Source organism: Rhinolophus ferrumequinum, chromosome 17, assembly GCF_004115265.2.
Source record: "Rhinolophus ferrumequinum isolate MPI-CBG mRhiFer1 chromosome 17, mRhiFer1_v1.p, whole genome shotgun sequence".
NCBI classification, from domain to species: Eukaryota; Metazoa; Chordata; class Mammalia; order Chiroptera; family Rhinolophidae; genus Rhinolophus; species Rhinolophus ferrumequinum.
The window spans coordinates 20,327,517-20,346,635 of NC_046300.1; the positions used below are offsets into that span (position 1 = coordinate 20,327,517).

The 19,119-nt window shown below is 35.9% G+C and overlaps 1 protein-coding gene across 11 annotated transcripts in view; it reads right to left on the minus strand.

Annotated features, from left to right (window-relative positions):
- RBMS3 (RNA binding motif single stranded interacting protein 3) overlaps window positions 1-19,119 on the minus strand; it is a 648,742-nt gene that overhangs the window by 233,932 nt on the left and 395,691 nt on the right. For all 11 annotated transcript variants that reach the window (XM_033132638.1, XM_033132634.1, XM_033132632.1 and 8 more), the window contains exon 5: window positions 4,426-4,583. In XM_033132638.1, coding sequence (XP_032988529.1) covers window positions 4,426-4,583 — 158 coding nt within the window. The remainder of the gene's footprint in view (window positions 1-4,425; window positions 4,584-19,119) is intronic.

The window sequence follows — 19,119 nt, forward strand, 5'->3', positions numbered from 1 at the left end:
TCATACGTCTGTAATTTCAGACACTATCTGGTGCTTCTGGAACTTTAAAAAGCCTGTAATTGTGCTGTCTGCGCACCCTACTGGCATTCAAATCAATGCTTTGAAGTCCAGTGTTTTGAATATAAAATGAAGATACTACCTTTACTTTGAAGAGAAGGTTATGAAAGAAGATTAATGTATAGCTTCGGAGGTGGGGGTGTCTTTCTAGTCAAAACAATTTTGGGATCTCTTACACATGAATCAAAGACCACATCTGGTGGTTGGAAGGAACCATACTTAAATGGAAGGATACTTCAAATGAAGCCTGATGAAAAAATTATTCAGGTTTCGTAAATCGAGGTAGTCATAAATTCAAGAGACATGTACAATTTACCAGACACAATTATCGGCCGGCTGTTCTCCCAATTGAATAGGTATATTCTTTCAATAACGCCTGTGGCACTGTGGACTTTTGGAGGAAGAAACAATGTGTGAACCAATAACAGTTGGGCTCATGCTTCCTGTAGTTTCCTCTACTCTTCCAGGACACCCATCTTAAACTTGGCTCATTGTCAAATGCTATTGCCCTGTCTGTTGCTATAGTCCAAAATACACAAACAAAAACTGAAAGAGATTTCATTTACTCATTATCAAAAATTTAGAGGGGATCGATTTTATGTCGGACACGATTCTAGGGGCCTGGACAGATATGAAGAAGAATAAGGCATACTTCCTACCTCTGAGGAAATAGAGTGTCATGATCAACACAGTTTAAAAGAGCGGTGCAGTGAGATAGTGGCCATCAATAGTAATCACCTTCATTTGGAAAATATCTGTGAGAAAGAGGCCCGGCAATCTGAATTTTTACAGGCCCTCCACATTATTCTGAAAACCAGTCCTAACATCTAAAGGCGATGTTTCTCAAATTTGTGACAGCATTAGAGACGCCAAAAGTACTTCTTAAAATACAGGTGGCTGCACCCTACCTATCCCGCACGCTTGCTGATTCAGAACTGAGTTAGGGCTCAAAAATGTGCATTTGTACAATTTCCTAGGCAATGCTGAGGCTGCTATCCTGGAAATTATATGTTGAGACACTCCGTCCCAAGGCATCCATTGCATGTAATCCATTAACTTCTTTCACTAGCTATGTAAATATCCTTGGAAGAATCAAGAAAACTATGACTGCAAGCATCTCTGTTTTGTGGTTCAAAGCGGGAGCTCCTGATGAGAAAGGCTGAGTGGGAAAAAGATGATTATTTTTTAAAAGGAGGAAACTTGTGCAAGAGTTATTTTGTAAACAAACAGGTTAGTTAAAGCCCAATGGCCACAATAGTTTGAGAAAATGTAGAGCAAACATTCAAGTGGGAGGAAGCAGAAATTTGGGCAGATCTATTTATATATGGAATAGCCAAAATTATTTTCTTTCTCTATTAAATTGCTAAATCATGTGGGATCCTGCTTCTTAGAATTTCAGGAGTAATATAGATGGAGAATGAAATATTTATTCTGCGTCAGTTTCCTGGCTTCTTACAGGAGAGGCAGATTCATATTTTCTTTTGATTTCTTAGGCATAAGAAATCATTGGCTTGACTTGAACCTACGTTTTCCTTTTCAATCCACACGCCATTTTTTTAAAACTGGAAAATGTGTGATTTAGAGTTCAGAGAACGGAGTTTGAGTATTGGAATGCGACTGGTAATTCATAGCCAAAGCTCAAAGTTGTAAAAAGCCATTGCTTGGAGTTTAGTTATCCAGGAACTTCATAGCAAGGTAATTACGAAATCAACCACCCATCCATTCATCCATCAATCCATCCATCCATCCATCCATCCAACCAACCAACAATAAAAAAGAACATCTGACTTAAGTAAATATGCAACTCAGTGCATGAAGGCAGAAATTAAATAGTGAATTCATTAAGATTGTGATAGACTATATTTAAAAAAACCCACAACTTTGACAGGGGCTAGAGCCAGAGGACCTAACTTTGTCTAAAAGCTGGAGTTTGAGGTCAGTGAAGACTTCTTTGAAGAAAAGACACTTAAAGGGCTATCTGAGGGACAGGGAGGAAAAGACAGAAACCAGGGAAAGAGTCACGTATACTAGTCAAGCAGGGCAGCTTATGTCTAGGACATGAGGCAGAAAGACAGAAGGCCAGGAAGATGAATGATACTAGAGATAATGTCTGGGGGGGTCTGTAAATCCAGTTACTCAGGCCATATGGAAGGGAAGTCAGCAGGCCCCTGACATAATCAGATTTGCATTTTTAAAGAATCACTCGTGGCTTCTATATGCAAAATGCACTGAAGGAGTGACAGGCTGCATTCAGAGCAGACATAAAATAACAATTTAAAATTCCCATCCTCATTCAGTTCCTAAAGGAAAACGAAAAACAGAAAAACAAGAAAAACTTCATGGGTTTTGCTCTTTCATGACACCACATACTATTATTATAGTTTTGCCCCTTACAATGAGCATTACTTGGTTCTGCACATAAGAAAAATATTTTTCATTTTGAGCAAACACAAAATGTACAGAGAAGATACAGATGAGAGAAATGAATCGCTCAATCTCTATGTTAGGAGCTAAATTGTGTTCTCCTCCTCAGATTCACATGATGAAGTCCTAACACCCAGTACCTTGGAATGTGACTGTGTTTGGAGATAGGGCCTTTTATGGAGTAATTAAATTAACATGAGGTCATATCTCTTTTAAAGGTCATTGCCAATCTCTTTTAAAGAAGAGGAGATTAGGACTCAAACCCAAGGAAAGATCAAATGAAGACACAGAGAGAAGAGAGCCGTCTACAAAACAAGGAGATCAGTCTAAGAGCTACTGACTTCACTACTTGCACTTCTAGCTTCTAAAATTGTGACAAAATACATTTCTGTTGCTTAAGCCACCCGCTCTGTTTTCTTCTGTTATGACAGTCCTAACAAACAAATATACTTGATATCCAAAATTCTATGTTTAAAAAAAAAAAATCACCATCGATTTTCTTAGAACATGTGCTCTCTTGATTTGAAATATGTTCATTTCTCAGCAGAAGTACAAATGAAAGAGAAAATAATTTGTAAGATTTGGCAGGGGGGAAAGGGGTGAGAGATGGGGGAAGAACCAAAGGAATGTGTGTGATGTGTGAAGTGAAACCTCACAGTCATTACAGGGAACTCCCACATTGGTTAGACTTCCAAGTGAAGGCTGTACACCGTCCAAGAATGACTACATTGGCAAATTTCAGAGACCCAGGTGGTGTGATTAGCTCTGCCTTCACCACGAAAATCAACCGTTAACGATGTTCTGAAAACGAAAATACCACATGCCCACATTCAAGTCAGGGAGATTTTCTTCCTCTTGCCTATTTCTGTTCAAAATTATCAAACATGTATCTTGCATATGTCTACTGGTCTACTATGTATAGAGTGTCTTCAGGGGATAAAAAGAATTTTAAGGGGTGGCCCATGACGTCTAGGAAGTCAAGTTAGAAATCAGTTAACACTGACATGACAATTTGTTATCTTTCAAAGTGGGTAAACAGGCATTGGTTTGGAATGGTTTTCCAAGTGATGGCAGGGTTCTTCACAGGTGGACACACCTGTCTGCATGGCCTGACATCCAGAGGACACTAACATCCATCCATTCACCCCTGTTAAGTCAGCTGGAGACATACACACCAAGCCATGGGGACACACAGCTTTTACTCTTCTTGTTTGTCATTGAGCAGTTTCTTTTTCTCTGTGGTTTCTTTAGCTTTGTTTCTCATGAAAGCACAGCAGGTACAACCATTTTAACTCCATTCCTGGCTGAGATCCCCTTTGTAAACACTCCCTTAAAGTTAAAGTGAAAACTATTGTTCCTTTTCCGACAATGAAAAAGTGCAATGTGCTTTTCTTCTGTTGCATAAAATATCAAAAACACACAGCCAGGGCCTCTTGCATGCAAATGCCTCCTTGACTTCCCCTTATATTTCTGGGTTCCTTGGGACTTCCAAACAACTTCTGTTTCTCTGTGTCTTTTCTTTTCTCTTTTCTGCTGACAGAGAAATTCTATCATCTCGTTCTTTGGAAATCAATGCAAAACCATTTGGACACTTTGTTCACCACATGGCTCTTTAGCTTTGCAGTACTGGACATTTTTTATCCCTAGCAGACATTGGCAGCATCTGAGATTGTTGATCGATAGGCATAGAGAAGACTGGGCACTCAGTAGGCCTTATCATTATGATGCCAGATACAGATCAACATTCCATGTACATATTTTAGCAAGCACAACATATTTATAATTACATTGGAATTCTTTGATTTGAAGCAAAGATACAGAAAATCAGTTTGATAAACTACTTTAAAAAAAAAAATTCTATTGCTTTGGGCCCTAGAGCTAGAAAGGAATGTAATTAAAAGGAAACAATAAGGAAAAAAGTGATATACAGAGCAAGAGTTTTACCTGGCAAAGCCGACCCCTCTGCTGACTCCATTAGCATCTCTTAGTATTCTTGTGGAAATGACATGTCCAAAGGGTTTCAGCATATTCTCAAGTTCCTGCTCATCCATCGAAATGGGAAGATTTGAGATGTATAGGTTTGTTGGGTCTTGCTCTTGTTGCTGAGGAAACGAAAGAAACAAATGCAGTAAGTTCTAAATATTGAGAAACTTATTGAACAAATGGATAAACTTTTCATTAAACTGCCTTCTAGACTCAAAGTGCCAACACGGTCTTGAGAATTCTTTCACTAAGGGCACAACTTTTCTTGTTTTCTTTTTATTTTTTTTAACTGACATCCTTTCTTGACAGAATGCTTCTCATAGAAACAGTATCATCAATGAAAATCAATCTTTCTGCCAGCCTTCCTTAGAAGAGACTAATAAACTTTTATTGCAATTAAACTAAGGTAAATAGGTATATTCTTTTCTATCACTATTCACTACTACTTCTATTACCACTCTACCTACCATCACCACTAGTTATAATGTTGAATTTAATGCAACATTATAGCTCAAAATACACTAGGCAGTGTTTCAAATACCTAATATGCATTATCTCACTCAAAAGCCCCAATACATTTAATTGTTATTATTTTACGGATGACAAAATTGACCCCTAACTTGTACAAGTTACACCTGGTAAGTGTCAAAGCCAGGGCTGCCATCTGGGCTTGTTACCCAAGTTCATGGGCTTCACTACCTGCTACCCTGTCTTCCACTAGACCAATGGGAACGGAAAGTATGGTCCCAGAACAGCCTCAGCAGCCTCAGCATCACCAGGGATCTTGCCAGAAATGCAAATCCCCAGGCCCCACCCAGAACTACTGAATCAGAAACTTGAGGTTGGGATAAGCAATCTGTGTTTTGAAAAGCCCTCCAGGCGGTGCTGTCCTGAAGCATACATGGATATTTGTATGCAAATGAGATTATGAAGTTTATCATTTTCTAATCCAGCAGCTATAGTGCTTAAATAAGCTTTGCTTAATAGAATGGGGAAACAAACAATTGCTAGCCTTACTTCTATGTGTGTGAATGCTCTCTGTTTCACGCAATGAATTAGTAAACTGGAACTTAGTTTCCGGTATGTCTCAAAAATAAAACATAGCCATCGACCTGACATAATTAATTAATACTATCAAAACATATTACATATTTCACTGAACCATTATATTTTAACCAAAAATAACAACCTTAACATGAAAGATAAGTGACCTAAATTGGAAAAAAGCAATTCTGAAGACTATAGTAAATGACATTATGTAATATAGTAAAATAACTTTTATGAAGAAATGACATAGTTTGTAGAAAATTTGATGTTTTAAGCATAACGAAAAAATATAATAAACAAGATTAAAAATATTACTTTAGGTCAAGAAACAATTTTTGTAAAAAACTAAAACTCCATTATTTTTAACAGCTCTAATATTTTTACTAAGCTTTAGATGAATAAAATCTATTATTAGGTTCATTTTGTTTTTCATTTTTTAAATTTTTATTTATTTATTTATTTATTTATTTATTTATTTATTTATTTATTATTTTTCTTTTTTAAGGAGAGCGCAACTCATAGTGGCCCATGCGGGAATTGAACCAGAAATTTGGTGCTACCAGCACCACGCTCTACCCAACTGAGATAACCAGCCACCCCTAGGTTTGTTTTTTAAGCATAGTTTAGTTTTCAAACATTTTTGTCACCACAGAAAATAGTAAAGGTAAACATAATAAATCAGAAAAGACAACACAACGTTAGTATTTGGGAATAGCATAAATGTAGAAAATGTACAACTGTCGTCAGTATCTTTCTCTTTCTCTCCCTCTACATATGCGCGCACACACACACACACACACACACACACACACACCCCACTAATAAATGGTATGATCCTAGAGAGGAAACACAGAAAATATTATATTATCGTATCCTAAGTGGTCATGAACATGTCTATTGATTCTTTTCCTGGGGTGGTAAAAAAAAAAAAAAAAGAAAAGAAAAGAAAAGAAAAGAAAAGAAAAGAAAAGAAAAGAAAAGAAAAGAAAAAGTGGCGTTTCAGAAACAGAATAACAAACCTTATGCACATACAACTTTCAAATTTATAGGATTCGCTACTCATCATTTAATTTCAATCTTCACATTGTTACTCCAAATGTAACTGGGCAGATATCATGATACTTATCTGCTAATGAGGAAATGGAAGCATGGAAGTTTCATCATCTTGTCCAGGGATTCCATAATCAGGGACAAGGTTAGAATTATATGTAGGGACTAAGTTTCCTATCTTCCACTCAGTTTACTTTCCACTAGCCTCATGTTTCCCAAGCTTCAATCATTTGCATATCATTTTAGAAAATTTTGCCAGCTGTTTACCCTGTTTCCCTGAAAATAAGACCTAGCCAGACAATCAGCTCTAATGCGACTTTTGGAGCAAAAATTAATATGAGACCCAACCTTATGTTATATTATATTACATTATATTATATTATATTATATTGTATTGTATTATAAGACAGGGTCTTATAGTAAAATATAAAAACATAAAAGTTTCTTTTAAATCAACATACCTTTGGGCTTAAGTAAATTAATTTCAAAAGTTAACTATGTTGCTACCATAACTAAAACGCCGGTATCACTTGGCATAAACAAATTACTGCAAAAATAAGAAACAGATCAATGTTATTAAATTATAGTAGATACTCATTGTTTGCAGATGTCTTTGACCCTCGTGGTTGACTCTCAGTTACAAACGAGATTCGTAATTAAAATAGGTGTGAGACGCACACTACCACCAGACAGGGTCTTTTTCCTGGGAAGAATTGGAATTGAGAAAGAATTAAGAAAAGAACAATTTTCTTATGTTTGATTTCCACATCCTATACACGTACATCAATTCAAGTTCCAGGAGAGATAGGTCCATGTCGCATAACTTGGGAATTCCTGTGTTAACCACAGCTTCTAAGAGGATGGGCTGCGGCACATGGTGGTCCTCTGAATGGATTGGAATTTGCCCAACATTTTGCACTCCTTTATCCTTGATCAGGCTACATAAGTATAAGCAAACAACCACCCTTTCCCAGGGTACTGTACAGGTCTTTACATTTTCTCTAGGCAGCAGTGCACCAGTTTGTCCTGATGAAAATCCACTTCCAAATTCCCCAATTGTAGAATGCATTGCAGCTTCTCGAAATGGTGTGGAGTAAACACATAGAGCTTAGTACATAGGGATTGCCCAGTAAGCTATTTTCTGAATCCAAATTCAAACAGTAAGGACAACTTCTTAATTTGTATTCACAGGGACAACAAAGCATTGGACAGTGTCATTTCTTAATTTGTATTCACAGAAAGAATGTAGCGTAGGGCAGTTATTTATTAAGTAATTCTGTCCTTTGAAATGCAGTGTTAGTCCTGAATATATTTGTTGACTTGACAATAGATTTTAATTTCTGCATAGAATGAATTTTAAAATAATACATAGATTCATATTTTCACTTCCAATTCTATTTACGTATCAGGTTTATGTAAATAGATGGTGACTTTCAAGAGATTATTTGGCATTATGAACCAAAGAGCACTTTCCTCTTAACTTTTCGGAAACAAATTCTCCTGTGATCATTGTGATCTTAGAGAACTTTTAAAAATCTTTTCTTTAACTTAAATTTTTCATGATCATTTAGTTTTAGAACGAACCTAAGGGGGTATCTTATCCAATCTGATCATTTAACAGATGGAAAAAAAGCAGAAGCTAAAGGAATGGGTAGGACTTGGTCAAAGTTGCTAAGATAATTAGTAACATGTAGAAATAGAACCCATGTCCTTTTATACCTGGTCCAATGTTCTTACAACTTCATGACACTGCCTTTTCTTTTAAAATCCAATGAATAGTAGGCAGCAGTTTATGGTCCAAAGGAATATTAGTACAGACATAAATGAATATGTCCAAACTCATTGTTTTATTCACATTTGCTTGTTCATTAATTAGCTTTGGCAACAGAGTTCAGGCTATGGAAAGAAAAAAAGAAAGAAAGAAAAAAAGAGTTCCTCACATTAACTAGCATTTTACACATAGTAACTGAATGAATACTCTGCAGTGCATACCAGTTTATAAAAGTGTATGACTACAATTCATACATCGATTGCACTTAATTAATAACAAAAGTAACTCCCCCATTTTGGTTTGTTTCTACATGTTTTCATCTGCACTGGGATTTCTTGATTTTTTACTTAATTTTGTCAAAAAATGGTGAAAATGTTAGAAAAGTACCCTCTCCATTGTTACGGGAACAGAGACAAGTCATTTCACTCAAGAATACATCAATTTATTTCATAAATTTCTTTTTCCTGAAATGATTTCACTTTTTCTTCGTGGTGGGTTTTCTTTTTTTGTTTTGTTTTGTTTGCTTGTTTGTTTTTTGCATATGTAAACTTTCCAATAAGATTTATTGGCACTCAATTGCTTTGTAACAGTTTAAAACAACTTCAGAACATTTCAAGGTAGCTAAGCAAATTAAAAATAAAAAAAGTGTTGCTCATATCTAGATCAAAGGTTATGTCTGGGGCTGTTTTTGGATATGGGTTATGGCTATTATACCAGGGAGGTGCCAAAAAAATGCATACAAGTGGACACTTTGGTCAACGTTGCTCAAGCAGTGTTTGCTGTAATCAGAAGTGTTTGGACACTGATGGTAACCACTTTGAGCACCTATTGTAATTGCAGAAGTGAAATGTATTCATCTTTTGCTATTGATATATATTCAGTATTACAATTTTAATACAGTTTTCCTTTCTTAAAATGTGTATACAGTTTTTTGGCACCATTTGTATATAAATGTTTCTGAAAAAGATAGTAGAACAATATTTCAAAACTTAATCTCATAACTCTCATTCTTGGAAAAACTATATTTAAATATTCAGGGAGTAGTTGTTAGCATTAGATATTTTAGAGCAACTTTTCTCAAGCTACTTAGGTCTGCAGCCATTTTTATTTCCAACCTGTCATGGACCAATATTTGTAAATTACAATAAAAATAAGTTAATAGAAAATAAAATATAATTAAAATATGCTAGTTGTAATTTTATTATTATTACATTCAACAGACCAAAATTACATTTGGATTAAATGTTATATTAATGTGATATTGTTATAAAGAGTTTTAAATGCTTACTCTCAATTTCTGTGCTATTTTATTATGAACAGGTACTATTTGATGAATCAAACTTTAACACTGTTTTAAGGTCCTATATTACTACTTTTTTCTATCATAATATAATACTCTATGGGTGTTATTATGTTATTAGTTTTTTGCTTATTTATGTACTATCAAGTCCTTTTTTAATCACAAAATTGTGTGTAATCAATTTATAGTCATTTATGGACTACTAGGTGGACAAAGCCATTTCAAGATGAATTATCCTGATTAGTAGTGACCAAACATCCAGAAAATATCCTGAGGAAGTTTGAAGCAACTCTAATACAAACATGAGGGTATAATACTTAAAAATACATCGAAAGGGATGTTTATATAGACTGAAGATAACAATATTATCTTATATAGAGTTTTATAGTATTCAATGTGTTTCAGGGTTATTTTATTTCATGTGGTCCTGTATAATAACCCTATGAGGTAGACAGGGCAAGAGTTATTATTTCTGTTCTACAAATGAGAAAGCTGGTTCTGCTATCTTAAGAGGGTTACTAATGTCACATGGCTAATAAGTAAATAAATGACATCATAAGTGATATTTTTTGGACCCTTGCTCTAGTATTCTTTCTACTACACTACACCAACTCAAGATTGCCTATAAAATATTGCTATTTATTGTATTTCACCTGGAGAAAAGAAAATCAATGGGAGACAAATGAACAGTTGTTTTTTTAAATGGAATAGTCTATTTTAAATGTTGTAGCAATTTAAAAATTAATAATATTAAAAACTAAATGTTTTCTCTCACCTGAAAACAGAAGCAGGGGGGTCAGAGCCTCCTGTACTAACAAACTGAAAGCTATCTGAGATTTTAGAACTAGTTTAACACTAACTTTGTACAAAGATGTTCTCACCCTTCTAGCAATATTCCCAGCATGTTTGATACATGGCTATAGTTGTTACAGCATCTCTAGATGAGATGTGGAGGAAGCCTGCCATTCTGTCAATATTAGCATCAGTATCCTATATGTGTATGACCATTTAATTTATATGCCAACTTGACTGGGCCACAGGGCCCAGACTGCATGTATAGCAGTAAAGCAGATTGCACTTTCTAATGTGGGTGGGCCTTATCTAATCAGTGAAGGCATGAATGGAACAAAAAGGCTGATCCTCTCCTGATTTAAAAGAGAATTACTCCTGCCTAATGGTGTTCAAGCTGGGGCATTGATTTTTTCCCCCTATCTTTGGACACAAACTGAAACAATGGCTCTTCCTGGGTCTTGAGCTTGCTGACAGTAGATCTTGGGATTTGTCAGTTTCCACAATTGTATGAGCAGATTTCATATAATAATACACACACACACACCCAATGGTTCTAATGGTTCTATTTCTCTGAAGAGCTCTAACTAATGCAGTGTGTTAATTTTGTCAAATCTGTATTGCTAAGAAAGAAAAATGACACAGGTTCAGCTCTCACCTTCACACTAGGACTTCTGCATTCTCTACTGAAACCGCCATGGCCTTTGAAAGAGAGAAGCACAGCCTTCCCCTAAGATAGGTGATCCAGAAGCATAAATTGAGGTTATGCATTAAAGAGCAAAGGGAAATATAAAGAAGGACTGGACTGCCAAGAAGTGAGCTTCCACCCCCAAAAGGTGTCTAATAAATGTGTCCTCTGTCCTAATCATTTAATTTATATGCCAACTTGACTGGGCCATAGGGTACTCAGACAGTTGATCAAACGTTATTCTGAACGCATCTGTGAGGACGTTTTCTGGATGAGTTTGACATTTGAATCAGTAGACTAGGTAAAGCAGATTGCTCTCTCTAATGTGGGTGGGCCCTTCACGAAGCGGTGAAGGGGGCTGCCCTGTGTTTTCAATTGCCTTCTCCCTCCACTAAAAGACAGGGTGATTTCTCTTTCCCTAGTTTAGCATGGTGATAAAATTAGAGGAGGCTGCCTACCAGTTTTTCCTCTCAAGGTACCAATAAGAACAACTTTCCTAAACTGAAACCCAAGAAGAACAATTTCCCTAAGGAACACATAGTTTAAAAGAAGTATTTCTTTATTTCAGATTTAATGGAAGCACAGCATTGGCAATTGGAGTTCACGTCACCAAGTTCAATCAGAGGGTTCGACCCTGGAGAACAAACTCTGCAGAGTCCTGGCTGTGAAACTGTGGTTGGTGCTCAGGACAACCTGAACCACCAGTCATGTGTGCTGTTCTGCAGGGCTAGGACCAGCTTTTACTTGTAGATCAATTGAATAGCCTCAAGTGGACATGAGCAGTGAATGATCAATGAGCCTCTGGAGTCTTTAGGACTGAATTTGCTTTACCTGTGTTCCTGGAACAGGTGGCCAGATTGGACTCCTGGCTTTCCTTGACTTCTCCCTCCACATGCACCTCCTGAACGCGAGCTCAGTGTCACCAGTTATCAGCCCTGATGTGATGGTTTCCCCTGTGAGAAAATGCTAAATTAACATTTTACAATATTGAGATCTCTCTATAGTTTTCTTGTAGTATATTTACTATATCACAAATATATATGGTCTTGTATTCAGGGTCCTGACAGTCAAAAAATGAGAACAGGAAACAAAACTATAGAGAACTACTCAATATTGTAAACAAATCATACCACATTTTCTCAGAGTCTAATTCATCCCTCTGAAGGGGCTCTCCAGGGATATCTACTTTATCAGCTTGCTGAGAACTCTGGGACAGAACGTTGTTACCTGATTTGTGATAATGACCATAATCTTCCTTCAAACAACTGGGATTATGGGATGGCATTAATGTAGCCGTAATTTATGATGGTACCTTATTAATTTCTTCTGAGATAATCACAACCGATATAGAACAGATGCAAACCATTTTTGTATTTTCTGTTTAAACTATGACAGCTTAGTCTTGCTGAGGCTTACACACACAAATGGGTCACTGAGATGTAAAATATGTTAGGGATGTAGCGATCCCTCAAGGGCAACCGTTTCCTTTGTATTCTATGCAAATGACACTCCCAGAGCACAGCAAAAATGGTGACTATTGGAACTGCGAAACAGAGCTTATGTGGCAAAGACCAGTCCCACAAAATTTGGGCAGCTTGATAAAATACAAACACCCTGCTAAATTTGAATTTTCTATAAAATTATGTATGTATGTATGTGTGTGTGTGTATATATATATATATGTATGTATATATATACATATATATTATAATTATAATATATATATTATAACTATGTCGCAAATATTACATGGGACATACTTATAGTAAAATAATCCTTGCTATATAGAATTAAAATTTTATCAAGTCACAGAAATTATTTGTTATTAGATCGGATTCATATCATTATCATTTTATGGTACAGTGCTATCTAATGTTTATTTTAAACTTACTATGTGCTAAGCACTATGCCTTAAAGTTATTTAAATTCATTATGGTTCTATTCCTTAAAACAACTCTTGAGGTAAATAAAGTTACCGTCCTCATTTTACATGTAAGGAAGTGATTCAATTGCCTAGGGTTGCACAGCTATTAAGAAATCCAACTAGAATTCAAATCCCAAGCTATTTGAATCAGAGGACTGAGATTTCAAATTAAGCACAGAGTATTCAATGTATGGTTCACAACTTGTTCTGAGAGGTCAAGGTGAGGGAGCCACCATTCGATGGATTCCTGTAGGTGTTCAATGTGTGAACTCACTTGGAAGTGCAATTTACCTTTCTAAGAATGAAGATCACTTAATCATACCAAGGGAATGCGTTAGCAAAAGAAGATCCAAAGTTGTCGTACTTACAAGGCTGAAGCAACACACTTTCCCAAGTTACTAAGAAAAACATACCTGGCTAGTTTCCTTCTAACTTCTATTACAGAAGGATACATTAAAAAAAAATGTGTGTGTGTGTGTGTGTATATATATATATATATATATATACACACATGTATATATATTTACTATATAGAAAGTGAAAAACCACAGCTTTGTATAGAAAATGTTGCTATTGCATTGTGTTTTTTAAATCTACTTTTATTTCTAAATTGTTGAATGTCAATGTCACAGGAAACTGGCTTTCTAAAACCAAGCTCATTCCATACGTTATAGAGGAAGAGAAAACAGTCAACTCTACACTAGCACTGAAAAAAACAAACAAAAAACAAACAGAAAACAAATTCAGCTGTACCTTTGAATCTTGTCAGTCTGTGAAGGATGGCATATCTGAGGTTTATTTAATCCTTGTCTTTCCACAGGGAGCCTAGATAGGCTGCAAAATATTCGGTGGCCCATGATCCTTAACATCAGTTTGGAGAAAGTGTGTGTGTGTGTGTGTGTGTGTGTGTGTGTCTCACAATAAAAAACAATCTATCAATGCAAGAATGCAGGGGTGGGTGGGGGAAGGAACCTAACTAGGTGCTACTGCAGTGCATCCATTTCTTATATAGACCTTGTAACGCTGAAGGACAAACAGCAGAGGAGGCGCAACAGTGAGTTACAGGTATTCAAGTGAGACAAACCACTTTGCCTTTCAAAAGACTGACTTCCATCATCATCACCAGCTTTTCTGTGGCACTTATCTTAATTATAATTTTCTTAAAACTCGTGAGTGAGAAAGAGATCAGTCCTCTTCTTAATGTGGTTCAATAATGAGTTTAAATGATATCACCAAGACTGCCTAGAAGATCAGAAAGGAATGCAGGTATTTCAGTTTTCTGCTCAGTTTTTATCTATAGGAAACTTGTGGCTGAGTAGACTGGCACACTTGAAAAATGGGAGGCACTTAGGGTCACAACACTAATCCGAGTTACAGTCACTTGTTGATTTACATATCTTGACTCAAGGCACTTTACTAAATGGATCATGCACTTATTTTTGACATCAATGCTATTGACCATTTATTTATTCACTCACTAAACATTTAGTGTTCCAGTATATGCCAGCCACTGAGCTAAATCCTGAGGACACAAACATGATAGGCCAATGATTCTTGCCTGCCTTAGAGAGTTGAGCCTAGTGGATAGTTTACAACGGAATTTCAGTAATAAAGAGCTAGCTTTCCTTAGCTAACACATTAATTAATACAGCCAAGAATGTAGATATCTGCCATGATCTTGTAGTCTGTCACTTCAAATTCTATGTCTCTCAAAATAGTGATTAGATAATCTAAATTATTTCTAAATGATGTCTCAGCTATATAATGAACATGACAATTGCTTCTGGAAATATAAAAACAAAGAAACGAAACATCCCCTGGGACATGTTAAGCCCTAAGACAACCAAACATTTCAGTTTGGGCTGGACTATTTATATACTTTAATTTCAACAAAAATAATTTTATTCATAAACATCCAAAAAACTTCGGGTGGGAATAATCTGTGAATAGATAGTGACATGACGGCTCTGACATTAATCAGTTCTGTGACACTAACTACTGTGTTTCCCCGAAAATAAGACCTAGACGGACCATCAGCTCTAACGCGTCTTTTGGAGCCAAAATTAATATAAGACCCAGTATTATATTGTATTATACCTGGTATTATATTATACCTGGTATTATATTATACCTGGTATTATTTTATGTCTGATATTATATTATATTATATTATATTATATTATATTATATTATATTATATAAGACCGGGTCTTATGACATATTAAAATAGACCGGGTCTTATATTAATTTTTGCTCCAAAAGATGAATTAGAGCTGATTGTCCACCTAGGTCTTATTTTTGGGGAAACTCGGTGGTTATTAACATTTCTCAGTAGATTTCCTGAAATTTAAAGCAGAAATAATAACACTATTAACCTCAGAGTGGTATGAGAAGTCAATGATAACAATAAACTAAAAATTTAGTAGCGTGCCAGGTACACAGGAGAAGTTCAGTAACTCACTATTACTTCTGTAATTATTGTTAAAGTTTAGGAATAGAGGAAGTTAAGATATTACAAGAGGACAGTTACTAACTAAATGTAAGTTGTGTTCATCAAATAATGAACAACAATTATTGCTATTTAGAATCTGTCTCATTGAGTTCCTCATAGGTGTACACTTAGTAGACAGTACATTAAACTATGTAAAGGTGGGCATATTCAATTGATGATGTGATCCTGAAAATGTGGCCACTGTATCAGCAAGAGAATCTAGAAATATATCACATAGGTAGGGGGAAGAGAATACTGTTCATATCATTCATGAGCTAAAAAGATAAATGATTTATTACTGGGCTCATTAATCAAAACCATGTGGCTTTTTTTTTTTTTTTTCAGAGCAATTCCACTGTTCAAGTCAATTAGCCCAGAGCTCTTACACTGAAGAAGCTACAATGTTATTCAGTCTTCCATGGGAGTATTTAGAGTATAAAATAAATGCTATTATTCAGAAGATACTGAATTGCTAAGCTTCTTAAATTCATACAATTGGGAACCCGCAGTACATTAAGATGCTGAAACTCATTAAGAGTCTTTTTTCCCCAGCGTTACAGTCATCGGCATTCTCAGCACAGTTAAGAACAATAAAAGGCTCCCGGCTTCCAAGGAGAAAGTGACGGGCTCCTGCAGCCCTACTCCAATGAATCGTTGAGGCAGAACTGGCACCCAACCTTTGAGACAATGGCAGCTTCTGCTGGATTACTCTAATGCTTGACTAGGACTGCGGAATTAGCTAATACGCTACACTACAGAAGAGAACAAAGTAGCTAGTTTATATCATTTATCTTTACCTTGTTACAGCTCTATTACAAACATTGGAACATACACATACACAATGTTAATAATGATTTTAACCCATAAAACAAAATCAGAATCTAGGAGTCTCTTATATAAGTGAATAACTAAATAAATGAATAAGTGAATAACTAAATAAATGTATTATTAAAGTATAATACAACCTAATAAATGTAGGGGGAATGTTGGAATTACAAATCACTACTTGGCAACCATAATAGAAGGAATGGGATAAGGCAGTAGTTACTACATTTTAGTAATGTACAGACCAGTGATTCTGAAAGGGAGCAATTTTGGCCCCCAAGGGAAATTTGGCACTATATGGAAACATTTTTTTTCTTTGTCACAACTGCAGTGAGAGAGCTGCTAATGTATACCACCGCATACAGAAAGCCAACTACAAGTGAAAATTATCTGTAAAAGAAGGCATCTGTTTTGCCATGTTGAGATAACCTGGTATCAATCCCTTTAAAGAAGAGGAAAAAAATATACATGCGATGATGTGTCTATTGCTATATATCACTATATAGTACATATTTTATATAAATATATGCAATAGACTCCCAGTGTTGACGAGGTTATTTTTATTAAAGATAATTTAAATATGTGCAAACATTTAATTACAAGATATAAATGCCTCCCTCTGTTTATAGCTTGAATGCAACTATTAAACCAAATATACTTTAAAATTGCAGAGAAGCAAAGTTGCATCACCAATACAATTTAATTAAAACATTAATTTAAACAGCATGGACGATGTTGTTTTGCCAAATCTAAATTGCCACTTGCAACGTGAATATGCTACTGTCCGCTGAACTACCAAATATTTTTGCAATTCATGGGCTATATTCTTTTTACCACATGACATTCTGATTCTTCTGCCACTTTCATCTATTTGAGTTACTGCGAAACCTTCATCTGAGCATGGCTTGCCAGGCTGAACAGCCTTCATTTGGCTTCAAAGAGTCATTTACTGATTAGGTCTACCTTGTTGTTTCCTCGTTAGCCGCAGACAGTGACAAGAAGTCTCCATGGCACTATGTGATTACATGGCACTATGTGATTACAGACATAAATGCAGACTGGTCAACCAGATGACCTCAAATGTGCTGTCATAAAATTTTTAAGACTGTTAGAGACTGGAAAGCCTCAAATCTTATAAATTCTCATAGAGAACTCATGAATCCTTAAAACTTATTTCCACGGACTCCAGTGAAAACGATGCCAATACAATGAAAAATTGCCAGAAAGTTTCATGGCTGATCTGCTTTCAAATTCAGAAGCACTTACTTATTAGCTGCATATAAGTTTATATATATATGGAGATTGTAGACACACACACACACACACACACACCCACGAAGGTCAGACAATTAAATTCACGAAATTTCCACCGTGTAAGCGCACATGCACACACACACATACATAAACACACACACACTCTATTTTTTAGACGAGTGAGTTCATCTCCCTGATTTTTTGTTTCCTTATCATTTAAAAGAAGGATACTGCTCCTGCAGGATTCCTGTGAGGGCTAAATGGATACTTTATAGATGTTAACATCCACGTGTTCTCCTCTTAAATCTTAAACTGCCATACACATTCACTAGGTGCCACCTATATTTTCTTCTTAAGTAAATGAGAAACAGAATAAAATTAAGCACTTGAGGGAATCGGTAACTGCATCTATTTCAGATGCTTTCATTAAAGAAAGCACTAAATCAAAATGTGTCTATTTAGAGGTAATGGTATTTAATTTATTATTGATTCTGTGAAAACTACCTGTTTAGCATTAGAGGAAATCAGAACTCTAAGAAGACAAGTAGGAAGTGCGGTGAGGACAGAAATCATGGCTCCTTTTTATTTTTTTCCATCTCCAGGTCCTTGTGAACCTTTTTAAAAATTGTCAAATTACGACTCACAATGGCTAAATACGACAAAAATATACATAGAGAAAAGATTGATGAATTTCAGATGCACTAAAAAGAAAAACACTATAAAATTCATAGAATTAAAAATATTTTCCAGGCAGGGAGAAATTCCAAGTTCCTCAGGCAGGAAAGAGTTTCCTGGGCACAGGGTAAACCCAAACGACCAGTGGGGCTGGGACATAGTGAGCTAGGAGGTAGTGTCAGGAAGTGACATTGGAAAGGTGCAGGAGCCAGATCATATATGGCGTTGTCAGCCATGCGGGGCCTACATGCTGGGATCTGGGATTATGTTCTTCCATGCAGTGGGAAGGCGTTGAAGAGTTTCAGTGGGGAAAAAACACTATCTCATTTATTGAGAGAAGACATTTGTTTGTAAGAAAATGGAGAGCTAATGAATGTTGCAGGGCTACCATTAGCTCAGGAGATATTGCAGTAGATCAGAAGAATGATTATGAAAACAACAGTAGAGATGGTGGCAGTCAAAAAATTGTTTTTTAGGTACATTCGACATACTTTCTGATGGATTGGATGTGAGGAATTTGAGAAAGGATGGTTCAAGGATGATCTCAGGGTTCTGACGTGTGCATCTTGACCCATTTTCTTATGATAGAAGACATGAAGGATCATATTTGAAGGGAAATCTAGGACTCTCTTTTGGATACTTTAAGTTTGTTATGTCCATTAGACATCTAGGTTTGTGATCTGACTCATTTAGTTTCAATGAATAAAGAGTACTGATGATGTATAAATGTAAACACTCAGAGACCCTGACATAACCCAAGCCCAGTTTCATAGGCTAATTTGGCCTAACACATTTATAGCGCTAAGCAGACAAGAAGCGTATTCTCCATATAAGCAAGAGA